At 46.8% G+C, this 27,057-nt stretch overlaps 1 protein-coding gene and 2 long non-coding RNA genes across 3 annotated transcripts in view; 1 reads left to right on the top strand and 2 right to left on the bottom strand.

The window, feature by feature from the left end:
* Positions 1–831: 831 nt before the first annotated feature.
* Positions 832–24,778, bottom strand: LOC116979211. Its single transcript, XR_004413646.1, has 3 exons — positions 24,723–24,778; positions 19,908–19,913; positions 832–1,283 (listed from the first exon to the last, which is right to left on the bottom strand). It is a non-coding gene; the product is annotated as an uncharacterized LOC116979211 (long non-coding RNA).
* Positions 4,366–27,057, bottom strand: part of LOC116979209 (gap junction alpha-3 protein-like) — a 35,416-nt gene continuing 12,724 nt past the window's right edge. The window contains exon 2 of the mRNA XM_033030779.1: positions 4,366–5,698. Within this exon, the coding sequence (XP_032886670.1) occupies positions 4,665–5,681 (1,017 nt within the window). The 5' untranslated portion in view covers positions 5,682–5,698 and the 3' untranslated portion in view covers positions 4,366–4,664. The remainder of the gene's footprint in view (positions 5,699–27,057) is intronic.
* Positions 7,768–22,067, top strand: LOC116979210. The gene is made up of 3 exons (XR_004413645.1): positions 7,768–8,094; positions 8,390–8,391; positions 22,057–22,067. It is a non-coding gene; the product is annotated as an uncharacterized LOC116979210 (long non-coding RNA).

The raw sequence follows: 27,057 nt of genomic DNA, 5'->3' as shown, positions 1-27,057 counted from the left end.
GGGCCTGTAGATTAGTCCCATTAGGGTCTTTTTACCCTTACAATTCCTCAGTATCCATACTGACTCCACATCTCCTGTTTCAATGTCAACCCATGCAAGGGACTGAATTTCATTCCTCACCAACAGGGCAACCCCACCCCCTCCGCCCACCTGTCTGTCTTTTTGATAGGAGGTATACCCTTGAATATTCAGTTCCCAGCCCTGGCCCTCTTGCAGCCATGTCTCAGTAATTCTCACAACATCATACTTGCCAGTTTCTATCTGAGCTTCAAACTCGTCCACTTTATTCCTTATACTTCGTGCATTCATATAGAAACATAGAAAATAGGTGCAGGAGTAGGCCATTCGGCCCTTCGAGCCTGCACCGCCATTCAATATGATCATGGCTGATCATCCAACTCAGTATCCTGTACCTGCCTTCTCTCCATACCCCCTGATCGCTTTAGCCACAAGGGCCACATCTAACTCCCTCTTAAATATAACCAATGAACTGGCCTCAACTACCTTCTGTGGCAGAGAATTCCAGAGATTCACCACTCTCTGTGTGAAAAATGTTTTTCTCCTCTCAGTCCTAAAGGATTTCCCCATTACCCTTAAACTGTGACCCCTTGTCCTGGACTTCCCCAACATCGGGAACAATCTTCCTGCATCTAGCCTGTCCAACCCCTTAAGAATTTTGTAAGTTTCTATAAGATCCCCCCCTCAATCTTCTAAATTCTAGCGAGTACAAGCCGAGTCTATCCAGTCTTTCTTCATATGAAAGTCCTGACATCCCAGGAATCAGTCTGGTGAACCTTCTCTGTACTAGCAAACCTGCCTGCCAGAATGTCGGCTAATATACAGGGGCATGTCCGGATACAAAGATACAGTACATCTTTATCTTGTCAGGCAGCATCTGCGTGAAGAATATTAACTTTTCGGGTCAAGCTGTCTTTCATTTTGACCAGAGGGGTAATCTCAGTATTTTCTGTTCGTTTTTAAATCGTTAGCTGCCCTGTTCATGTTGTGTTCTTGATCTCATTTTGTATAAAGTACTGGATTTCACAATAGTGTTTAATGCAAAAGAGACTTGCTCTTTGATTTGGCTGAGCATCTAATTCAATAAGCTGCTATACAAACCACTATTCATTCAATCAAAGTTGCAAATGGAAACGTCTATATAATGAGCCTTGTGTTTTGCAGTGATTTGTGTAATAGGGCTTTTCGTCCAAAACGCCTTGCAAAATTGTTATTGCGATTGTATCATTATTGTGTTGCACTGTGGCGCAGCGGTAGAGTTGCTGCTTTACAGCGCCATGACCCGGGTTCTGTTTGTACGTTCTCCCCGTCACCTGCGTGGGTTTTCTCTGGGAGCTCCCGCACTCCAGAGACGTACAGGTTTGTAGGTTAATAGGCTTGGTAAAATTGTAAATTGTCCCTAGCATGTGTAGGATAGTGCTAGTGTACGGCGCAGACACGGTGGGCCGCAGGGCCTGTTTCTGTGCTGTATCTCTAAACTAAACTACACTAAACCAAAATAAAGAGAAACATGAACAAAGTTCCTCGTCTTCAGTAGTTTATGAGTTTTCAACTCACGGGGTCTCTGGCGCTGTGAGGCAGCAGCTCTACCAGCTGTGCCACTTTGATGAAATGAGATTTATTCTGTGTCACCATCCTTTGTGTGGTTATAATCTAGCTTGAGATTATGAAATAGCCGTGAAATAGCAGGGACACAATGCAAGAACAGTCTAGCTGGATCTGTTAACACAGTAACGTGTAGAATAAATCATCAAGGAAACCATGTCACAAAGGCAAGTAAATGGCCTCAGGGGGATTTGGCCCGGGTTTTATGGTAAAAGTACTAGAGGAGTATTAGTGTCTCTATCCTTAAAGCTTAAATAGCGTAACAGCTTCTAGCAATCACGCATACATGGTTCAATGTTGGAATAATGAAGTTGTTGTCTGAGCTTCCTGTTGATCCTAACATTTCACTTCTTCTGAAAGATTTGAAAGACTTGAGTCTTTATACTTGATACATGCTGCACTTTTGTTATAGATAGCTACCAGGGGCAGCCCAGTGGCACAGCGGTAGAGTTGCTGCCTTATGCCCCTGTCCCACTTAGGAAACCTGAACGGAAACCTCTGGAGTCTTTGCGACCCACCCAAGGTTTACGTGTGGTTCCCGGAGGTTGCAGGTGGTTGCAGGTAGTGGAAGCAGGTAGGGAGACTGACAAAAACCGCCGATAACTGCACGGAAACCTTGGGCGGGGCGTAAACTCTCCAGAGGTTTGCGTTCAGGTTTCCTAAGTGGGACAGGGGCATTACAGCCCCAGAGACCCGTGTTTGATCCAGACTATGGTGTTTGTACACAAAATTGCTGGAGAAACTCAGCGGGTGCAGCAGCATCTATGGAGCGAAGGAAATAGGCGACGTTTTGGGCCGAAACCCTTCTTCAGACTGAGCCTGAAGGCCAGTCTGAAGAAGGGTTTCAGCCCGAAACGTTGCCGATTTCCTTCGCTCCATAGATGCTGCTGCACCCGCTGAGTTTCTCCAGCATTTTTGTGTACCTTCGATTTTCCAGCATCTGCAGTTCCTTCTTAAACACATATAGTGTTTGTACGTTTGCCCCGTGACTGCGTGGGTTCTCTCTGGGTGCTCCGGATTCCTCCCACACGCCAAAGACGTACAGACTTGCAGGATAATTGGCTTTGTTAAAGATTGTAGATTATCCCTAGTGTGTCGGATAGTGTACGGGGTTCGCTGGTCGGAGTGGACTCGGGCTGAGGGGACCTGTTTCCACACAGTATCTCAGAACTAAATTAAACTTCATAGGAAGTATGGAACTTGCTGGATGTAATTTTACAAAGCCGGCATGAATCCTAACCGCATGCCAAACTTCAAAAGGGATCATTAACTTTCTGTGTAGTGCCTTAATTCTGCAGATCTGAGGAATGAATAGAGACATAAAACTACAAGAAGTGAATCATCTTCAACTTTTTTTCTCTCTTTTATCTCATCTTTCTTTTATTTTATTTTCCACTTTGTACATGAATTACTTTAATTACTTTAACACGAGTCTTGTGCGTACCTAGTCTTCAGCACAGTTTAAAGGAGAACATAAAATATATCATATAAACGAGGACCACCACATCAAAATAGCATTTTAACAATCATAGTTTCCATTTTTTTTTTAAACAATCAAATTCATGGACAAATGTAAAGATAATGAATGATTGAACCTGATTTTTTTTTGGGCTTCTGATAACAAAATCTCAGTCAATTAAGTTGAGAAGACATGCAGACTTGATCAGGTCACGTTGAGTTATCAGAAGGAGAAGGTTTATCGGGTCAGATCCCCTGGTCTGTTCTTGAACATTTTCGTCAAATTATCAAAGAACTATTGTCACGGGAAGGGCTTGTACCAAATAATTGTGTTTGTCTGTCAACAGATAACACAAAGCGTAAAATCTAGGCCAAAACAAGGTAGTGTATAATCGTGACTTCAACCTAATGAAGAATGGCAATGCCAGTTTTTCCTGCTTCAATAGGAAATATTTTGTATCCTGCAGACTTTTGATTTATAAAGACAATAATCATGTAAACTTTCCAGTATTTAGCAGATGGTAAAAGTGTCTAAATTTGACACACAAAATGATCGAAACATTGTTTTAAAACGAGGTACTTCTGAAAATGCACAACTGTTGAAAAGATTAATTTTGCTCCTTGAGCCATGCTCTTTGTAGTGTGGCATCTTCTCACCTGGTCCCTCAGAGTTGACTTGTTCCCCACCAGTTCTATGAGTTTTGAAGAGGGAACCAAGGGTAGACCAGGTAGACCTTGTCTTTGGTCTTCCTACCAATTTGACTGATTATTGAATCTCAACATATCTTGTGTCCTCTGGAATGTTTCTCCATTTTCAACAGTCAACAGTGAAGCATCTCCTGCACGAGTGAAGACGTTTCATTTTGTTCTCTAGAGGGTTTTTGAATATGTCCTTCGGGTCTTTTCTCCATCCTTCTGGAGGTCTGGTCGAGTGCTTGTATGGGGATTCTAGTGTTGGACGGGAGGTGAAGTGGCATTGCCACTGGATATGGTTGAGCAGGTCAAAGCCTGAGCTGAAGAGGTCAACGTTGGAGTGGATACCAAACCCAAGTGTGACTTTGGAGAGTTGCGGAGAAAGCGTTGGTGATATTTCTCCCCCAAAGTGTCCGCCACACGTTGTCCGTTTCTCCGTACTACACTGGAGGGAAGGATTACTGCTGCTGCACACACAGTGATCTTGTTGCCAGCTTGGAGGTCTTGTCTTTTTGTCAAAGATAGACACACTGTGCTGGAGTAACTCAACAGGTCAGGCAGCATCTCTGGAGAGTGGAGGTTGGAGGGGGGGGGTGTGGGGCTGGGTGGGGGAGGGGGTGGGGTGTGTGGGGGTTGGTGGGCTGTGTGGGGGAGGGGTGGGGGGTTGGGCAACAGGCTATGGGCAAGTGCAAGTCTGCTCTGTTGCAATCTGTATTCTAACACGGAAGTAAGTGTAACGAGCAACAAATACACATGAAAGGCGACTGCAGGCAGCGTCTGAAGTGGGGGGAGTTTTGTGGTGGCGCTGAGTTGGGTTTCTTGCTGGCGGTCGGGATTTAAATCTCTGGGGCGTTGTTGGGGGGGGGACTGGAATGATTCAGGGGGGGGGATTAGATGGCCAGGTCGTCGCTCTTGCTGCGGCTGCTGGCCTTGCTCCTGTCACTGTTACGCCTCTGCTCAGTGAGTTTGGTGGTGGGCAGGGCGGGGTTGAGATCCTCCTGCTTGTCATCCATCAGGGCGAAGTTGTCTCGGTTCTGCTTGCTGGCCAGGTTGCTGGTGTAGGGGTGGCACACGGGCTCGGGCTCGGCCAGAGGGGGCACGGCGTAGAGCTGGGGGCCACCGTGGCTGGCAAAGTACTGGTAGCTGGGGGCGCAGGCAGCCATCCTCTCGCCGCCCTGAGCCAACCTCTCCTTCCTGCTCCTCCTGCACTTCTTGAGTCCCAGGTGGCAGATCTCGATCACGTTGAGAAGGAGAGACAGGCAAGCCATGGCCAGCATGAAGATAATGAACACAGTCTTCTCTGTTGGGCGGGAGATGTAACAGTCCACAGTGTTTGGGCAGGGCGTGTAGTTGCATTTGTAAAGGGGCTTCAGTTCAAAGCCATAGAGGTAATACTGGGCCCAGATGAAGCCGACTTCGAAGAGGGTTTTGAAAATGATGTTGAACAAATAAGTGCGTAGGATGGCCCCTTTCAATCGGACTTTCCCCTGCTGGTCTAAGCTTGGGCTCTTGATGTTGCGTGCGTTCTGCATGAGAGCCTCCTTCTCCCCAGCAGGGTAGACGTTCAGCCTCTCCCTCTCCCTCTGCCTCTGCTTCTCCTCCATCCGCACCAGGTGGAAGATGTGGCCCAGGTAGATCAGGGTGGGCGTGGACACAAAGACGATCTGCAGCACCCAGAAGCGGATGTGGGAGATTGGGAAGATGCGGTCGTAGCACACATTCTGGCAGCCAGGCTGCTTGGTGTCGCAGGTGAAGAAGGACTGCTCGTCTCCCCACACCTTCTCCGTGGCCGTGCCCAGCACCAGGATGCGGAAGATGAACAGGGAGGTCAGCCACACTTTGCCCACCACCGTGGAGTGCTCCTGGGCACTTTCCAGCAAGTTGCCCAACAAGCTCCAGTCACCCATCCTTCCCTGCTCGCAGCCTAATGGGGAAGAAGATGAGAAACCAGGTTCAGTGTCATTCACATTCCACGTCGGTTTTGGTAGAGTCACAGAGTGTGGAACCAGACTCATTAGCCCAACTTGCCCACACCAGCCAACACGCCCCAGCTACACTAGTCCCACCAGTGACAACTGGAATGGTTTGGATTCAATAACCAATAACAATATTTTATTAATGATAGATCAATGAAAAACACAAACACACGAGTGTACACGCGACTCACACACGCGTGTACAAGCGACACACACACACACACACACACACACTCACTATCACGCACTCACTCTCATATTCTCATACACACACACACACACACACACACACTTACAAACGCACAGTCACACTTGTTCACACACTCAATCACACATACACTTTCACATGTGCACTCTCACACACATGAACACATGCGCACACTCTTGCACATTCAGACACCCTCATACACACACTCCCTCTCACACTTGCTGTCTCCCATATGCTGTCTCACACATATACACTCTCACACACACACTCACACACGCCTTCACACACTTTTTCTCACACACTTTCACACTCATACACTTACACACTCATACACTTACACACTCACATTTTGCTCCTTTATCTTGCTGCATGATAAACACACGTTGTTTAAAAAAAAATCCCACAATACGTAGAAGCTTAAAATTATAGTCATGGAGTGATCCAGCGTAGAAACAGGCCCTTCAGCCCGACTTGCCCACTCTGGACAACAATGTCCCAGCCATCTGCCCGCATTTGGTCCATATCCTTCCAAACCTGTCCTAAACATGTACCTGTCTAACTGTTTCTTAAACGTTGGGATAGTCCCAGCCTCAACTACCTCCTCTGGCAGCTTGTTCCATACACCCACCACCCTCTGTGTGGAAAAAGTTACCCCTCAGATTACTATGAAATCTTTTCCCCTTCATTGTCCTATGTCCTCGATTCACCTACTCTGGGCACAGGATTCTACGCAGTCTATTCATCTCATTATTTTGTACACCTCTATAAGATCACCCCTCATCCTCCTACGCTCCAAGGAATGGAGTCCCAGCCTACTCAACCTCCCCCTGCAGCTCACACCCTCTAGTCCCGGCAACATCCTCGTAAATCTTCTCTGCACCCTTTCCAGCTTGATATAACTCATGGCCTGACACTCATGGAAAATGAAGGGAGACAAATATAGGACAGAGCCCGAGGTACTGAGAGATTACAGACCTTTCCTGGACCAGATGACAGCTAAATTCATTACACTGGCAATCAGAAAAATCTATCTCAAATGATGAGAAACAGAGGCTCAATGTTCAGGTGAAAGGGCCAAAACTGTTTGTTTATCACCTCCTCTAACTATGTGTGGTTACTCTCTCATTTTTGGCTGGCAAATTGTAGCTGACAAAAGGATAAAGGTTATCCGTGGGTCTCCTTGTTATTCCAGGTCACTGTGTCACTTTCATGTTATAATTCGCTAGTAATTGTAGTAGAAAGCATTTGGAGTCATGGAGACATGGTTCAGCGTAGAAACATGCACACGCCGACCAACATGTCCCATCTACACATAGAGAATCAAAAACCAGAGGACATCGGTCTAAGATGAGGGGGGGGGGAGGGAAGATTTATTAGGCGCCTGAGGAGCAACATGTTGTTTAAATGCAAACTTATCCCATCTACGCTGGTCCCACCTGCCTGCGTTTGGCCCAAATCCCTTTAACCTGTCCCATCCATGTACCTGCCTTAAACATTATGATGCTGCCTGCCTCAACTACCTTTATGTGAGATACCTAGCACTCAGTCAAATGGACCTCAAAGGTACTACCTCCAAAACCACTCACTAGGGTCTTGGTGTGGAGGAAGGAACTGCAGATGCTGGTTTACACCGAAGATTGACACAAAATGCTGGAGTAACTCAGCGGGGCAGGCAGCACCTCTGGAGAGAAGGAACGGGTGACGTTTGGGGTCAAGGCCCGAAACCAGAGAGTTGTAAGGGTGCAAAGTGCATGTAAGGTTCGGAAAGGACAGATCAGAGCGGACGATGATAGCTGGAGAACAAGAGGAGTCCAACGGCACCGGAACGTTCCGCCTTGGCCGCCGAGGGGCCGAGATTCCGGCCCGCATGGTCGGCCTCGGAAGTCGGCCCTGGGAACGGATCTGCCGGCTCCTGCCGGGCCGGGGTTCCAGAGCCCCGGCCGCAGGGGGGCAAATCCGACCCGCCGATTGGCTGCGGAAGTCCCGATGAGATCGAGATCGGCCGCCTCACCCGGCCTAGGGGCCACATTTTCGGGGGGACTTCCAGGGGGGATTTCAAGTCCGCTCTTGTAATTTTGTCCGGATTAAAGGAGATGCCGGACCACCTGTTGCTGGAAAATGGGTGGTGGACCTGTAGTGGTGAACCAGACTGAGAAGTGGTTAAGGGCTTATTGACCTCAGTAGCATTATCTTTTAAGAAGTGTAATGCAATAATCTGTTGTATTTATTCGGGTTGTTGGGAAAGAAATCAAGTGAAGTCAAGTCAAGAGAGTTTATTGTCATGTGTCCCAGATAGGACAATGAATCAGGCAGTATAAGCGTAGGCAAAACGTGTAGGAAGGAACCGCAGACGCTGGTTTAAACCAAAGATAGACACAAAAAGCTGGAGTAACTCAGCGGGACAGGCAGCATCTCTGGAGAGAAGGAATAGATGTCTGAAGAAGGGTCTCGACCCGAAACGTTGCCTATTTCCTTCACTCACCCGCTGAGTTTCTCCAGCACTTTTGTCTACCTTCGATTTTCCAGCATCTGCAGTTCCTTCTTAAACAGATGACCCGTTCCTTCTCTCCAGAGATGCTGCCTGTCCCGCTGAGTTACTCCAGCGTTTTGTGTCTATCTTCAGTCTAAGTGTAGGGCGTTATATTGTTAATTTTACAGGGATGTGTGGGTTTTTAATGCAGTGAGCACATGAGTTCAGTTCAATTTAGTTTATTGTCACGTGTACCGAGGTAGAGTGAAAAGCTTTTGTTTGTGTGACTTTGTTCATGTGACTTGTCATCAAATGTGCTAAAATCATCCTGACAAAAGATCACAAGCTTGAAACGTTAACTCTGTTTCTCCTCCCACAGATGCTGCCTGACTGGGTGAGCAATTCCAGGATATTTTTTTTTTTTACTCACATTAAAATTATTTTTCTTAGGGCAGCATCTATTATTGGATTAGTTTAGTTTACTTTATTGATTGTCATGTGTACAGTGAAAAGTTTTGCAATTGAATGCTATCCAGTCGGTGGAAAAACTACATGATTACAATCAAGCGGTGTTGGTGGGCCTGATCTCAGACAACGACGAGAAGGCCTACCGGGAGGAGGTGGCTGATCTAGCACTCCGGTGTCAGGACAACAGCCTCCTCTTGAATATCAAAAAAACGAAGGAGCTGATCGTGGACTTTAGGAGGGCACATCATCCGAGGACGTACACATCATTGAAGATAAATGGGGATGCTGTGGATAGGGTGAGCTGTTTTAAATACCTGGGAGTCCACATCTCTCAGGATCTGACATGGACATCACACGCCGCAGCACTCGTGAGTAAGGCAAGGCAGCGCCTTTACCACCTCAGGCAATTGAGGAAATTCAGAGTGTCTCTGAGGATCCTCCAGTGCTTCTACTCAGCGGCTGTGGAAAGCATCTTGTCCAGAAATATCACGATTTGATTTGGTTTGCTCTGCCCAGGACAGGAAGGCTCTGCTGAGAGTAGTGCGTTTGGCCGAACGCACTATGGGAACTTCACTCGCCCCTCTGCAGGAACTATACATCAGGAGGTGCAACTCCAGAGCCAACAAGATCATGGGAGACCCCCTTCCATCCCTGCAACGGACTGTTCCAGCTGCTACGGTCAGGCAAACGCCTCCGTTGCCATGCGGTGAGAACGGAGAGGATGAGAAGGAGTTTCTTCCCAGAGGCCATGAGGACTGTAAGCTCCTATCTCTCCAGGGACTAACTTTACTGCATCATGTATCTGTTGAGTGGTGTCTTTTTAAAATTGCTGGGTTTTTTCCCTTTTTCTTCCCTCCCGCAAATATGTAATATGTGATTCTGGTCCATTCTGTTTGTTGTTTGTTTGTTTGTCTTTTTGCACAATTCACGAGCATTGCCACTTTTCATTTCACTGCACATCTCGTATGTGTATGTGACGAATAAACTTGACTTGACTTGACACAGAAATAGGATCATTCAGTGCAAGATATTAACCTTAAGAAAAATCTAGTTTCTAACTCCTGATTGAAGCCATTATTGTAATCACAATTTAGCAATAGGATACCGAGGGGTTCAGGAGATACAGAAACAAAGAACTGCAGATGCTGGTTAAGGCACAAAAGGAAACAAACATAGAAACATAGAAAATAGGTGCAGGAGTAGGCCATTCGGCCCTTCGAGCCTGCACCGCCATTCAATATGATCATGGCTGATCATCCAACTCAGTATCCTGTACCTGCCTTCTCTCCATACCCCCTGATCCCTTTAGCCACAAGGGCCACATCTAACTCCCTCTTAAATATAGCCAATGAACTGGCCTCAACTACCTTCTGTGGCAGAGAATTCCACAGATTCACCACTCACTGTGTGAAAAATGTTTTCCTCATCTCGGTCCTAAAAGATTTCCCCCTTATCCATAAACTGTGACCCCTTGTTCTGGACTTCCCCAACATCGGGAACAATCTTCCTGCATCTAGCCTGTCCAACCTCTTAAGAATTTTGTAAGTTTCTATAAGATCCCCCCTCAATCTTCTAAATTCTAGCGAGTACAAGCCGAGTCTATCCAGTCTTTCTTCATATGAAAGTCCTGACATCCCATCCCAAAGTGCTGGAGTAACTCAGTAGGTCAGGCAGCATCTCTGGAGAGCATGGGCAGGTGATGTTTCTGGTCTGAAGAAAGGTCCCGATCCCGGAACGTCATCTAACTGTGCTCTCCAGAGATGCTGCCCGAGCCGCTGAGTTACTCCAGCACTTTGTGGCCCATCAGGAGGTGCAGGCTTGCGACCAACTTGCAACCAGAACTCACCATCGCTTTTCAGACACTAACTCAACCGGAAGTACGGTAAGTAACTGGCATGAGTGTGAAAGACGGCTTAGATTAATGAGCAGAAGCTAGCAAATCAATTAGTAGCAAAACTCTTTGCATACAAGTCATCAAAAGTGCAGACAAAGAGCAAATGATGAGGCCTGGAGTCACATGAAGCATCGTGACTTGGTCACAATGTTCCACTTTCAGCATTCACATCTTGTTCACTTTTATAACACGACAAGTACAGCATTCATCCACTTCCATAAATTTACAAATCTTTTTTTGTTGAAATCTCTTTTCCTATCCTTTGTGCCTCGTAGAGCACATGACGGGGGGGGTGGGGGGGGGGGGGGCGAGAAAATGGTCTGAACAAACGATGCATTCTACTAACTTCCAGCAGGTTTGACCCCATTCTGATTTGATGTTAGTTTCAGTTTAGTTTATTGTCACGTGTACCGAGGTGCAGTGAAAAGCTTTTGTTGCGTGCTAGCCAGTCAGCGGGAAGACAATACATGATTACAATCAAACATCTTACAGTGTTCAGATACATGATAAGGGAATAACGTTTAGTGCAAGGTAAAGCCAGCAAAGTCCAATCAAGGATAGTCCGAGGGTCACCAATGAGGTAGATAGTAGTTCAGGGCTACTCGCTGGTTGTGGTAGGATGATTCAGTTGCCTGATAACAGCCGGGAAGAAACTGTCCCTTAAATCTGGAGGTGTGCGTTTTCACACTTCTGTACCTTTTTCCTGATGGGAGAGGGGAGAAGAGTGAGTGGCCAGGGTGGGACCTGTCCTTGATTATGCTGCTGGCCTTGCCGAGGCAGCGTGAGGTGGAGATGGAGTCCTGGAGTGTAGGAGGAAACCTTTCCTGTTGACGGCAGGATATCATTTCCAAGATATTAATATGACAATGATGATGATGCTGGTCGATGAGTGATCAGTGGAGGAATCTTATGTCAGAGGGAGATTAGGGTTTCACCTTTGACTTGGAGACATAATTTTTCCTGCTCAGTCTGCCTTGGCCTACCCGATCTCCCGGTTGCCAAACCCTTTAATTCCCCCTCCCATTCCCACACTGACCTTTCTGTCCTGGACCTCCTGCACTGTCAGAGTGAGGCCCAACGCAAATTGGAGGAACAGCACCTCATATTTCGCTTGGCCAGCTTACAACCCTCTCTCTCCATCCCTCCCTCTCCATCCCTCCCCAAACCAGCTAGTCATCCTGCTAGTTTCACTGTTCGCATCCCTTCGTTATCACCTCTTCCACAGCCAACAATGGACCATTGTGGGCTCCACCTTTCCTTGGTGGCCGGTGCCGGCTCGGATTTGTTTCGTACCTTTCCATACCTCTAGTTTCCCTCTCCCCTGACTCTCAGTCAGAAGAAGGGTCTCGACCCGAAACATCACCCATTCCTTTTCTCCAGAGATGCTGCCTGACCCGCTGAGTTACTCCAGCATTTTGTGTCTATCCTCGGTGTAAACCAGCAACTGCAGTTCCTTCCTACACATCTTTCAGTGAAATATTTTTGGTAGCAAATCTAAGTTCTATTAAAGTAATGTGTTACAGGCCTGGTATACTGCTGTGAGTAAGAATGTCATGGTTCCGTTGCCATTATATATGAGAATTAAACACCCTAATGGGCCTGTCCCACTTGCGTGACTTTTTCGGCGACTGCCGGCACATGTTGAAAATCCAACGCCGACCAGAAAGACGCTACGACTCTTTGGGCGACTGAGGAGCGACTCACGACCATACAGGCGACATGTCGCGGGGGAAGCCTGTTTGGTGGGGAATAGTCGCCCAAAGAGTCGTACCTTGTTCTGGTCGCCGCTGGATTTTCAACATGTTGAAAATTTTCCATCTTTTTGTGTCTGTATTCGGTCTGGATTTGAGTATAGGATCATGGATGTTCTACTGCAGTTGTACAGGGTCTTAGTGAGACCACACCTGGAGTATTGCGTACAGTTTTGGTCTCCTAATCTGAGGAAAGACATTCTTGCCATAGAGGGAGTACAGAGAAGGTTCACCAGACTGATTCCTGGGATGTCAGGACTTTCATATGAAGAAAGACTGGATAAACACGGCTTGTACTCGCTAGAATTTAGAAGATTGAGGTGGGATCTTATAGAAACTTACAAAATTCTTAAGGGGTTGGACAGGCTAGATGCAGGAAGGTTGTTTCCGATGTTGGGGAAGTCCAGGACAAGGGGTCACAGTTTAAGGATAAGGGGGAAATCCTTTAGGACCGAGATGAGAAAAACTTTCACACAAAGAGTGGTGAATCTCTGGAACTCTCTGCCACAGAAGGTAGTTGAGGCCAGTTCATTGGCTATATTTAAGAGGGAGTTAGATGTGGCCCTTGTGGCTAAAGGGATCAGGGGGTATGGAGAGAAGGCAGGTACAGGATACTGAGTTGGATGAACAGCCATGATCACATTGAATGGCGGTGCAGGCTCGAAGGGCCGAATGGCCTACTCCTGCACCTATTTTCTATGTTTCTATGTATTCGATTTCAAGGCTGATTTGACCTTGCTTGCACATTAGGCATTGGGCGCATGCCAAGGTCTTTCTGATTCATTCCTGTGCCTTTAAATCTCATGTAACGATGTGCAGGGAAGTCAGACTTCAATGGGTGTGAGGAAGGAGCTTACAGCTGACACCAAGTAAACAAAAAACAGCCAAGAATAATTCCCAGCTGTACATTATCCTTTTATGACCTTAACCTGTTTAATTCAGGATAGAGTGGATGTGGAGAGGATGTTTTCAATAGTGGGAGAGTCTAGGAGGGTGAGGGTGGTGAATCTGTGGAATTCATTGCCACTGAAGGCTGTGGAGGCCAAGTCGGTGGATAATATTTAATGCAAGAGATCGATAGATTCTTGATTATGACGGGTGTCAGAGGTTATGGGGAAAAGACAGGAGAATGGGGTTAAGAGGGAGAGATAGATCAGCCATGATTGAATGGCGGAGTAGACTTGATGGGCTGATCATCCCGTACACTAGCACTATCCTGCACACTAGGGACATTTTACAACTTACCGAAGCTAATTAACCTACAAACCTGAGCGTTTTTGAAATGTGGGAGGAAACAAGAGCACCCGGGGAAACCCCCAAGCGGTCGCAGGGAGAACGTGCAAACTCCATACAGACAGCACCCATAGTCAGGATTAAACCCGGGTCTCTGGCGCTGTTAGGCAGCACCTCTACTGCCGTGCCACCGTGCCACCCTAAAAATCTTAAAAGCTCACGTCCAATTGACTAGTCTGTAGTGAAGGATTATGAATAAAATCTCCACTTTGTTGAAAGGCAGAAGAGTTACAACAGTAACAGTCGAATGGGGGAATGGAACGAGATATCTGAGGTGAACAAAATAAAAATGTAGAGTATTGTGGACGCAACCCAGACAATCACACAAACCAACCTCCCTTCCATTGACTCAATCAAATTGATAACAGGCAGCCTTGGAAGCCTTACCCCACTACTCAAACCTCACGTCAAAAACCTTGGCGTGATATTTGACTCAGCACTGAAATTTGACAAACAAGTCAATGCCGTGGTAAAAGCTAGCTTCTTTCAGCTTCGGACGATAGCTAAAATAAAACAATTCCTCCAGTTTGATGACCTCGAAAAGATCTTCCACACATTTATCTCCTCCCGCCTAGATTACTGCAACTCTCTTTACACTGGCATCAGCCAATCTTCCCTGTCCCGCCTGCAACTGGTCCAAAACGCCGCAGCGAGACTCCTGACGGGCACCCGAAAAAGGGACCACATCACCCCGATCCTGGCCTCTCTCCACTGGCTCCCTGTGCAGTTCCGTATACATTTCAAGACCCTCCTCTATGTCTACAAAGCCCTCAATGGGCTTGCCCCCACCTACATTAAAAGTCTTCTCACCCACCACTCCACCTCCAGGCCCCTCAGATCGGCCGACTTGGGGCTGCTGAATATCCCGCGGTCTAGGCATAAGCTTAGGGGCGACCGCGCCTTTGCGGTTGCAGTTTCTAGACTGTGGAACAGCATCCCCCTTCCCATCAGAACTGCCCCCTCCATCGACTCCTTTAAGTCAAGACTAAAAACTCATCTGTACTCCCAAGCCTTTCTTGACGTCCTCTGAGCGAGGGTTATATGTATGTAGGTACACAAAAAAGCTGGAGAAACTCAGCGGGTGCAGCAGCATCTCAGGAGCGAAGGAAATAGGCGACGTTTCGGGCCGAAACCCTTCTTCAGATTGTAGTTTGTTTGTATTTAATCTATGAACCATTGTTGTTTGTTATACTATTCTTATACCAATGTAAAGCACTTTGGCCAACGAGAGTTGTTTTTTAAATGTGCTATAGAAATAAAAGTAACTTGACTTGACTTGACTCTACTTATACCTCATGCTGCCTCGGCAAGGCCAACAGCATAATCAAGGACCCGGCCACTCCCTCTTCTCCCCTCTCCCATCAGGCAAAAGGTATAGAACTATGAAAACACACACCTCCAGATTCAGGACCAGTTTCTTCCCAGCTGTTATCAGGCAACTGAACCATCCTACCATGACTAGAGAGCAGTCCTGAACTACTATCTACCTCATTGGAGACCCTTGGACTATCCTTGATCGGACTGGCGAGACTGTCATATGCTGAGAGAATGGAGCGGCTGGGCTTATACACTCTGGAATTTAGAAGGATGAGATGGAATCTTATTGAAACATTTAAGATTATTAAGGGTTTGGACACGCTAGAGGCAGGAAACATGTTTCCAATGTTGGGGGAGACCAGAACCATGGGCCACAGTTTAAGAATAAGGGGTAAGCCATTTAGAACGGAGATGAGGAAACACTTTTTCCACAGAGAGTGGTGAGTCTGTGGAATTCTCTGCCTCAGAGGACGGTGGAGGCCAGTTCTCTGGATACTTTCAAGAGAGAGCTAGTTAGGGCTCTTAAAGATAGCGGAGTCAGGGGATAAGGGGAGAAGGCAGGAACGGGGTATTGAATGTGGATGATCACATTGAATGGCAGTGCTGGCTCGAAGGGCCGAATGACTTACTCCTGCACCTATTGTCTATTGTCTATTGACTTTACTGGCTTTATCCTACAGTAAACGTTACTGCCTTATCATGTATCTATTCCAGTGTTTCTCAGCCTTTTTACCCCTGCGGAATCTTTGAAATAATTTTCATGTCTCAGGGAACTGCCACTTTCTCTTTCATAAACTTAAAGTTCATAAGGCAAACATAACATATGTTTCTGATAACTGGTTTAAGCAAAAAATATCTTATGTTTTTCTCAAATTTATTGACAATGCAAAAACTGAAATCAAACTGCTTGTTCAAAACTGAAGCAAATAAAGGCAAACAGAAGAACTAACCTTGGAGGAGAGACAGAGAGATAAAGAGAGAGAGAGCAACACATAAACTTTTCAAAAACTAACAAAAATATACATAAATAAACTTTTGATAAACTAACAAAAATAAACATAAACATACTTAAATTTTAAAAATTCATAAAACATACCTAAATGATGGGTAAAAATTACTCAATAACGTGGGTGAATGAGGGACTTTACCGGCACGCCAGGATGCACAGACAGGACCGATGGAGACTGTGCATGTGTCTGTACTCGAGTGAGTTACTTGATGATACACGAATCAGTCACGTACAGCTCCGGTTCTCCGACCACTAAAGGCTGTTTCACACTGGCGCTGTATAGACCTCGCTAAATATGACGCCGCTAAATATGCTAAATAAACGTCGTAAATATGCTCAATAGACGTCGCTTAATATACTAATTGGACGTCGTAAATATGCTAAATAGACGTAGCTAAATATGCTAAATAGACATAGAAAATATGTTAAATAGACATCGCTAAATACGCCGTGTGCATAATAAAATTACAAATATGAAATTAAACACAAAAATGACTCCAAAATGCATTTACATATGATTAGCTTATTTATCACTATTTCTCTCGGAACCCCAGCGACCTCTCGTGGAACCCTCGTGTGCCGGGGAACCCCGGTTGAGAAACGCTGATCTATACACCGTAAATGGCTCAATTGTAATCATGTATTGTCTTTCCGTTTACCGGTTAGCACGCAACAAAGGCTTTTCACTGTACCTCGGTACACGTGACAATAAACTCAACCCAAACAAATATTATCAGGGGTTGGGAACGATACCTGAACAATGTGTAGGAAGGAACTGCAGCTGCTGGTATACACCATAGATAGAGACAAAAAGCTGGAGTAACTCAAAGGATCAGGCTGCATCTCTGGAGATTGCAACCCAGTGATTTTTCCAACTTTATGTAACCTTAGCTTTCCCTCTCTCCCAGTCCCTCCCCCATCCTAGCTCCTGTCTCCTTTATCATCTTTACTTTTTTGCATATCTTTCATTTGTTTTATATCTCACTAAATCACCGTCTACATATCATGTTTCCCCTCTCCCTTGACTCTCAGTCTGAAGAAGGGTCTCGAGACTATGAGAATGCAGGGTGACTTGGACAGGTTGGGGGAGTGGGCAGATGTATGGCAGATGAAGTTTAATGTGGATAAATGTGAGGTTATCCACTTTGGCAACAAAAACAGGAAGGCAGATTACTATCTGAATGGCGTCAAGTTGGGAAAAGGGGAAGTACAACGGGATCTGGGGGTCCTTGTTCATTAGTCAATGAAAGTAAGCATGCAGGTACAGCAGGCAGTGAAGAAAGCGAATGGCATTATAACAAGAGGAGTTGAGTATAGCAGCAAAGAGGTCATATAACCATATAACCATATAACAATTACAGCACGGAAACAGGCCATCTCGGCCCTTCTAGTCCGTGCCGAACACGTATTCTCCCCTAGTCCCATCTACCTGCACTCAGACCATAATCCTCCATTCCTTTCCCGTCCATATAAATATCCAATTTATTTTTAAATGATAAAATCGAACCTGCCTCCACCACCGTCACTGGAAGCTCATTCCACACAGCTACCACTCTCTGAGTAAAGACAGTGGTAGCTGTCCTTCTGCAGTTGTACAGAGCCCTGGTGAGACCACACCTCAAGTTCAAGTTCAAATTTATTTGGTCACATACACCTTTAGGTGTAGTGAAATTATTTTTGCCATGCAGCACATAAAAAAAGAATACAACATGACAGTAATAGATAGTTTCAACATCAAAACATCTGGAGTATTGTGTGCAGTATTGGTCTCCAAATTTGAGGAAGGACATTCTTGCTATTGAGGGAGTGCAGCGTAGGTTGACCAGGTTAATTCCCAGGATGGCGGGACTGTCATATGCTGAGAGAATGGAGCGGCTGGGCTTGTACACTCTGGAGTTTAGAAGGATGAGAGGGTATCTTATTGAAACAAATATGATTATTAAGGGTTTGGACACGCCAGAGGCAGGAAAAGTGTTCCCGATGTTGGGGGAATCCAGAACCAGGGGCCACAGTTTAAGAATAAAGGGTAAGCCATTTAAAATAGAGATGAGGAAACACTTTTTCACACAGAGAGTTGTGAGTCTGTGGAATTCTCAGCCTCAGATGGCGGTGGAGGCCAGTTCTCTGGATACTTTCAAGAGAGCTAGATAGGGCTCTTAAAGGGCCTGTCTCACTGTACGAGTTTACCCAAGAGCTCTCCCGAGTTTAAAAAAATCAAACTCGTGGTAAGTACGTAGAATGTACGTAGCGGGTACGTCGGAGCTCGGGACGTCTCTTAGCGGCTCGTAACGCTAACGGCAGGTGCTCGGGAAACGCGGTAAGCTCGTGAAGTTTTTTCAACGTGTTAAAAAATGTCCACGAGAGCCCCGAGTACCTACGAGCGGCTATTTCCGTAATTCTCCGAGTTCGAATCGGGGGAGACTCAGGAGAACTCTTGAATTACCTCGTACAGTGGGACAGACCCTTTAAGATAGCGGAGTCAGGGGATATGGGGAGAAGGCAGGAACGGGGTACTGATTGTGGATGATCAGCCATGATCACATTGAATGGAGGTGCTGGTTCGAAGGGCTGAATGGCCTACTCCTGCACCTATTGTCTATTAATCTGTCATTTTCACACCTTATCCTTCTCTATCTGCAGACTCCCTCTGCCTTGAGCCTCAGTCTGAAGACGCGTCTCGTTCCTGAAATGTCACGGATACCTGAACAATGCCAGCGATTGACGGTGCGATTGGGAAGTGGGAGGAGGATGGGACATGGAAGGTGCACAATACTGGAGCTTCCTTCACATACATCCTCTTGAACTCGCTCAATTCTTTTCATAGCTCCCTGACCCTGGGAGGACAGTAAACAGTCTACTTGTGATACTCGCTGACTTCCGTCACAGCCGCCTGCAACGCTCACAGACTTTTTTTAGGACAATAGTCAGGAAGAAACATTTTTGTCGGGCGTCCTTGATGATGTCAACACCTACACAATAGAGCTGTCTTTCCTTTATCCTGACTTTGTCACACTATTCCTAAAATCCCATTAAAAACGGAAAAATTGAACACCATCATCTCTTTTTTTTAAAAGTATATAGACCGCTGCAAATTTGTTCCTTGGCCTGTAATATGTTTGCCTTTGAGGAAGTTTTCAATCAGATTCATATCCTGGAGTAGTGGTGAGGTATTCTGCTGTGATAAAGCACAATACTCAATGCATTGCTAAATGCATCATGCAGCACACATGCAGTCTATTTACTGTATATAGATTCAACTCATCTATTTATTCCCATTTCAACTATTTCCCCCCCCATTAAAACTGAGATAAGATTAGAAGGTAATGAATCTAAGAGGCAAAGTATTGCATGATCTCGACTATCAAATGCATCCCTCCCTCATCCTCGTTCTCCCACTAGTTTCACTATCCTCCAGATTAAATATTTCTGCTTATATGCCTCTTCAACTTATGTGTCAACTTCCCCTCAGCTAACAATGACCCATACAGTCTGAAGAAGGGGTTCGGCCCGAAACGTTGCCTATTCCCTTCGCTCCATAGATGCTGCCGCACCTGCTGAGTTTCTCCAGCACTTTTGTCCACCTCCCATTCTACATTTCCTTGATCATCGTCCCCTTTGATCTGTGTTTTCACATCTCTCAGTCTGGCGAAGTGTCTCGACCTGAAATGTCACCCATTCCTTCTCTCCAGAGATGCTGCGCGGCCCGGAGACTGACTCCAGCGTTTTGTGTCTATCTTCGGTGTAAACCAGTATCTGCAGTTCACGATACGATATAACTTTATTCATCGCCGGAGGGAAGTTGATCTGCCGACAGTCACAACACACAACAGTCTAACCAATCAGCAGAAAGACTATACATGAAATACCCCCGCATTTTGTGTCTATCTGTTCAAATGTCTTTGAGATGCTGTGGTAATATCTGCCTCAACTAACTCCTCTGGCAGCTCGTTCCATACACCTACCAACAGACCCATTTAGTAAATGAGTGTGAGGGAGAGGCGGAATCGTTGGGAAGAGGGGAAAACACTGGGAAGATGACATTTATTTTGGGAATACGTAGGAGAAGTGTTGACTCGTATCTAGGGTTCATCAAAGCAGGTTTAGTTACCTGTTGTACCTGAGCTAATCAATACATCCTCTCCCCTCTCCCCTCTCCCCTCTCCCCCCCCCCCCCCCCCCCCCACTCCAACCAAACCTTCCCACCACTTTTCCCCACTCACTTAGTGCATTCCATTGCATGTGGACCTGACCAATATTCCTTTGCCCAACCCTATGAGAACTGAAGGCAATTAGCATTGGTGCTACCCAAACGATACTCCACAAAGATCCGATATCAAACCCACAAGATGAAGTTACTGTGCCTGTGATGTGTTCTTAGACTGATTGAGTTTGTCGAAAATAAGTCTTGAACAGCACGGTGGCGCAGCGGTAGAGTTGCTGCCTCACAGCGGCAGAGACCCAGGTTCGATCCTGACTACGGGCGCTGTCTGTACGGAGTTTGTACCTTCTCCCCGTGACCTGCGTGTGTTTTCTCCGAGATCTTCAGTTTCCTCCCACACTCCAAAGACGTACAGGTTTGTGGGCTAATTGGCTTGGTGTAAATGTCAAATGGTCCCTAGTGTGTGTAGGGTAGTGTTAGTGTGTCGCTGGTCGGTGCGGACTCGGTGGGCTAAAGAGCATGTTTCCGCGCTGTATCTCTAAACTACACTAATCTAAACTGAACAACATGTAGTTTAAAGTTCAGAGATACAGAGCAGAAACAGGCATTACAGCCCACTGAGTCCGTACCAACCAGAGATCCCCATCCATTAACACTATCCTACACACACATGAGGGACAATATTCACTTTAAAAAAAAAATACCGAGCCAATTAACCTACAAACTTGGACGTAGACAAAACTGCTGGAGAAACTCAGCGGGTGAGGCAGCATCTATGGAGCGAAGGAAATAGGGTCGAAACTCTTCTTCAGACTTTGGAGTGTGGGAGGAAACCGAAGATCTCGGAGAAAACCCACGGGGTCACGGAGAGAAGGTACAAACTCCGTACAGACAGCACCCGTGGTCGGAATCAAACCCGGGTGTCCGGTGCTGTCAGGCAGCAACTCTACCGCTGCACCACCGTGCCATATAGTTGGAAGTGATTCAGAATTGCCATTGGAAGTGCCAGAGGCAGCAGCCAATAGATGGAACGTAGCAAGGTCATTGGGTATGTTGCCACTGTTTATTCCTGATCACAGGGATGGGAATTCAAAGGAAGTATGGATGATTATTTTTTGTAATGAGAACGGCTACAAAAACAAACTTTCAAAGTAATCAATATGTTTTTTTAAATAAGCAAGTAACTTTTTTTTAAAGGGTTGAGTCCTCGCATGGATCACCACCGTGTAGAGTTTTGATCTCTGCACTTATAATAGTCGAACTTTATTAGTAGAGAGCAGTCGGGAACAACTTTCTCCCCCTTTGGTTGGACTTTGCTCGCTTTACCTTACACTAAACGTTATTCCCTTAAATTACAATTAAAACACAAAATACGTGTGCTATAACTCCAGGATCAGCGTTCAACTATGAAAACCAAGCCCAAAACCAAAGTATTATCCAACTAAATACACCAACTTACAATAAATGACTCCATATGCTCAAGAAAAACGGTGCAACACAAATTTGGATTTAAATCCAATTCTGGGTTGGGCGAGGTGGGCGGGGAGGGGACGAGGGGCAGGTATATCTCCACTTTTTTCTTTTTTTCGTTTTGCTTTTCTTTTTTTTTCCTTTTCTTCTCTCTCATATCTTTATTCCCTCTTTGGCCACACTACTTTGGTAGTCTAGGGAGTCTTATCTTTTCACTTTTTCCTTTTCCCCCTCTCTTCTCTCTCTCTTCTTTTCCCTCATTTTCAGGTTAAAAGGTTAAAATTGAAGCTGTACAATAATTGTGTCATTTTACATGCCGAATGTTTTATTCTTGTACAATTGCTTCTACTAAAAATAATTAAAAAAAGAAAAGAAAAACAGCTGCCTACATATTAATTATCTCTTTAAAAAAAACAACCCATCCTATAGATGAAGTACTGTATATCATTGGAGTTATCAAGTGGGCACCTCCCTTCATTGGTGTTTCGTTGAGTTAAGCCCACGACACCTCTGGAAGGCTGCACAGTTGATTCTCGATATCTGCCTGCACCACCAGGTATCATATATCTGTACACCGCGAATGGCTCGATGGGAATCGTATGTTGTCTTTCCACTGACACGATAGCACGCAACTGTACCTCGGTCTACCTGACCATACATTAAACTGAAACTTTGATTCAGTGCAGCAGAGATTCATTTGATTTGTTCCTGGGATGTCCAATGTAGAGGTACTAGGATTGCCCTAAACTTATCTTTTAGTTTAGTTTAGTTTAGAGATACAGCTCGGCCTACCGAGCCCGCGCCGGCCAGCGATCCCCACACATTAACACTATCCTACGCACACTAGGGACAATTTACAATGATACTGAAGCCAATTAGCCTACAAACCTGTACGTGTTTGGAGTGTGGGAGGAAAGCGGAGAAAACCCACGCAGGTCACGGGGAGAACGTACAAACTCCGTACAGACAGCACACATAGTCAGGATCGAACTGGGGTCTCTTGTATGGCAAGGCAGCAATTCCACCGCTGTGCTGTCGTGCCGCCTGGTTTACTATTGTTATATGTACCGGGATACAGTGTAAAATATTGCTGTACACGCTGTCCAGGTGAATCACACCACACAAGTATATAACCGGGGCGGCACGGTGGCACAGCGGTAGAGTATCGGGCAGTACAGTTGCTTCTTCAACCTCTGATGCATCTGCATTGGATGCTTTCCATAATGGACTTTTAGAAATTGGCAAGTCATTGGAGACTTGCCTCATTTCCTTAGCCTTTCAGGAAGTTGACATTGGAATGTGTTCTTGGCTGCAGCATCAATGTGGTTGGGCTAGGATAAATTGTCAGTGATTTTTCCACCCAAGAACTGAATCAGAAGAGGGATTGTCTCAATGAGTCACATAAAATTCCAGGGAAGAAAATAACTGTAGATATTGTTTAGTTTAGAGATACAGCACGGAAACAGGCCCTTCAGCCCATCCAGTCCGCGCCTATCAGCGATCCTTGTACATTATCCTACACACACTAGGGACTATTTACAATCTTTACCGAAGTCAATTAACCAACAAATCTGTATGTCATTGGAGTGTGGGGGGGAACCTGAGCACCCAGATAAAACCCACGTGGTCATAGGGAGAACATGCAAACTCCGTACAGACAGCGCCCATAGTCAGGATCGAACCCGGGTCTCTGGCGCCGTGAGGCAGCAACTCTACCACTGCGCCACCGTGCGGTTCCAACAGATGCTGGAGATTTGAGCAGAAGTGCCGGAGGAACTCAGTGGGTCAGGCAGCATCTGTGGAGGCAATGGACAAGCGACATTTTGGGTCGGGACCCTTCATTAGTCTGAAGAAGGATGCCGACCCGAAACCTCGCCCGTTCATTTCCGCCACAGATGCTGCCTGTCCCGCTGAGTTACTCCAGCACTTTGAGTTTCATACAACATTCTGAATCGAATGGACCGGCTAGATGTTGAAACATTCAATCTCAAAAATATAACATGGTGCAACGTGAAATTTAGGATGCGGGGCACAGTGATAGGAAAACTGATTGGCTTTTAGGATTGAAAAATAGGAACATAGACAATAGGTGCAGGAGTAGGCCATTCGGAACCAGCACCTCCATTCAATATAATCATGGTTGATCATCTAAAACCAGTACCCTGTTCCTGCTTTTTCCCCATATCCCTTGATTCCTTTAGCCCTAAGAGCTAAATCTCGCTTGAAAACATCCAGTGAATTGGCCTCCACTGCCTTCTGTGGCAGAGAATTCCACAGATTCACAACTCTCTGAGGGGAAAAAGTTTTTCCTAAATGGCCCACCCCTTATTCTTAAACTGTGTGCCCCCTAGTTCTGGACTCCCCCAACATGGGGAACATTGTTCCTGCATCTAGCCTGTCCAGTCCCTTAAGAATTTTATCTGTTTCTATAAAATCCATAAGATTGAAATGAGGGGAAGTTTTTTTTTTAACGCTGTGAGATGTGTGTCTTTGTAATTTGCTCCGAGATAGGAATGTTCAGCTACTGAGTATTCTCGGCTAACTTCATTAGATATTTTATACGAGGGTTATCAGAGGACACAGGGCTTACGCACAGGAGTGGAGGCGCTGGTTCAGTAAGCGTTTGCTGACTGGAAGAACAGACTCTAAGAGCCACATGGGCTCTTACCTCTTGTTCTTATGAACTTATTAGCGCGACCTTGGAGAGGTGTACAAGATCACGAGAGGAATAGACAGAGAGTATTTTACCTAGAGTAGGGGAATCAAGTACCAATCAGTCTGAAGAAGGGTCCCGACCTGAAACGTCATCTACCCATTCCCTCCACGGACGCTGCCTGACTTGCTGAGTTCTTCTAGCACTTTGTTTTCTACCCGAGAAGCCTTTATACCTTCATAACACGAGGGGTGGCGCAGCGGTAGAGCTACTGCCTTACAGCGCCAGAGACCCGGGTTCGATCCTGACTACGGGTGCTGTCTGCACGGAGTTTGTACGTTCTCCCCGTGACCTGCGTGGGTTTTCTCCGAGATCTTCAGTTTCCTCCCACACTCCAAAGACGTACAGGTTTGTGGGTTAATTGGCTTGCTATAAACGTAAAATTGTCCCTGGTGCGTGTCGGGCAGTGTTAATGTGCGGGGATCGCTGGCCGGTGTGGACAGGTGGGCCGAAGGGCCTGTTTCCACGCTGTATCTCTAAACTAAACTAAACACTCTCGAGGTTCTGTTCATCCCCATATAATCATCTGATCCCCTCAAAACTATAGCCCACATCATTCTTTCCTGACTCTGTGTGAAACTTAATGCCAATCCTTCGTTATTCTTTGTGTAACATACCGCTGGGCAACTCATATTCTTACCATAACTCCTCCCCAGATATCATATTTATGTGAAAGCTAATTTCAGAACAAGAAAACGCTGATTCTTAGTAATGTTGGGAGCTAATTCAAGTAAGTATCTCCTGTATACTTATAGTTTTGCGGGGTGGTTTGGGTATAAAACTACATAAGGTTTTGGTTAAAATTTCATGCAATTGGGGAGGTGCCTGTGTTCTATTGCGAGAGAACTAAATTTAACATTAACGTTGACCACTGAGTCATCCGTGTGCATTTATTATCGCTAACGCCCAAATTGTTCTTAAACGCCCTGGAAAAAGACTTGCATTTATATTACTCCTTCCACGTCCCTTTCAGACAAATAGTTCCAAATAGTTCACATTAAAAAACTTTTAGTCACAACTGACTATGCAAACCATAAAGCACGGCAGCCAATTTATATACAGCAGTGTCCCAAATACACCGGTATAATGGTGATCTAGTTGGCATTTGGCTGAACATTGGACACACAAAGAACTGCAGATGCTGACATCTTGAGTAAAACACAGTGCTGGAGTCAGGTGGTATCTCTGGAGGACATGGATAAAGGGGCTGTCCCACTGCGGCGACCTAATCCGCAAGTTCAGAAGAGTGTCTTCGACCTTCAAGCTCGAGGGCACTCGTCTGGAAAACCACGAGCTGGATCGACCGTCAGCGATGAAACCGCGATGAAGAGGAAGGTAAAAGACGGCTGCACAGTTTACGGTAAATCCTTTGTCCTTTAGAGAGCACGGGGGGGGGGGGGAGGGAGAGAGAGAAGGGGGAGAGAAGGGGGAGAGAAGGGGGGAGAGAGAGGGGGAGAGAAGGGGAGAGAGAAGCGGGAGGAGACAGGGGAGAGAAGGGGGAGAGAAGGGGCGAGAGCAGGGGCTGAGGAAGGGGGAGAGAAGGGGGGGGAGAAGGAAGGAGAAGGAGGGAGAAGGAGGAGCGGGGAGGGAGGAGAGGGGAGGGAGGAGAGGAGGGAAGGAGAGGGGGAAGAGAGAGGGGGTGAGATGAGAGAGAGGGAGGAGAGAGAGGGGGGAGAGAGGGTGGAGAGAGAGGGGAGAGAGGAGGGGATGAGAGAGGGGGGAGAGGAGACGGAGGGGGGGAGAGCGCCGGGGGGGAGAGCAGAGGGGGTGCGAATAGAGAGGGGGACGAGAGGGGAGAGATGAGCAGGTGGGGGAGAGAGGGAGGGAGAGGCAGGAGGAGAGAGGGGGAGACGAGGGGGGGCAGGAGAGGGAGAGAGAGGGAGGAGAGAGCAGGGGGAGAGAGAGAGGCGGGGGAGAGAGAGGGGGGAGAGAGAGGGGAGAGAGAGGGGGAGGAGAGAGAGGGGGGAGAGAGGGGGGGAGAGAAGGGGGGGAGAGAGAGGGGGGGAGAGAGGGGGGGAGAGAGAGTGGGAGAGAGGGGGGGAGAGAGAGGGGGGAGAGGGGGAGAGAGAGAGGGCGGGAGAGGGGGCGGGAGAGGGGGAGAGAGAGGGGGAGAGGGAGAGGGGGGGGGAGAGAGGGGGAGAGAAGGAGGGGAGAGAAGGAGGGGAGAGAAGGAGGGGAGAGAGGGGGAGAGGGGGGAGAGGTAGGAGGGGGGGAGAGAGGGGGGGGGAGGAGAGGGGGGGGGGAGGAGAGAGGGGGAGAGAGGGGGAGAGAGGTGAGGGGGAGAGAGAGGGGGAGAGAGAGGGGGGGGGAGAGGGGGAGAGAGAGGGGGGGGGCGAGGGGGGGGGGGGGGGGGGGGAGGGGGGGGGGGAGAGAGGGGAGGAGAGAGGGGAGGAGAGAGGGGGAGAAGGGGGAGAAGGGGGAGAAGGGGGAGAAGGGGGAGAAGGGGGAGAAGGGGGAGAAGGGGGAGAAGGGGGAGAAGGGGGAGAAGGGGGGGAGACACTTTTAAGAAGTATAATAAAGTTTAGCGGGCATTTAACCTACCGGTTGGTTTTCCT

The sequence above is a fragment of the Amblyraja radiata genome, chromosome 12 (genome assembly GCF_010909765.2).
Source record: "Amblyraja radiata isolate CabotCenter1 chromosome 12, sAmbRad1.1.pri, whole genome shotgun sequence".
Lineage (NCBI taxonomy): Eukaryota > Metazoa > Chordata > Chondrichthyes > Rajiformes > Rajidae > Amblyraja > Amblyraja radiata.
The sequence above is the reverse complement of the archived record's forward strand: the minus strand, read 5'-3'. Positions and strand labels throughout refer to the sequence as shown.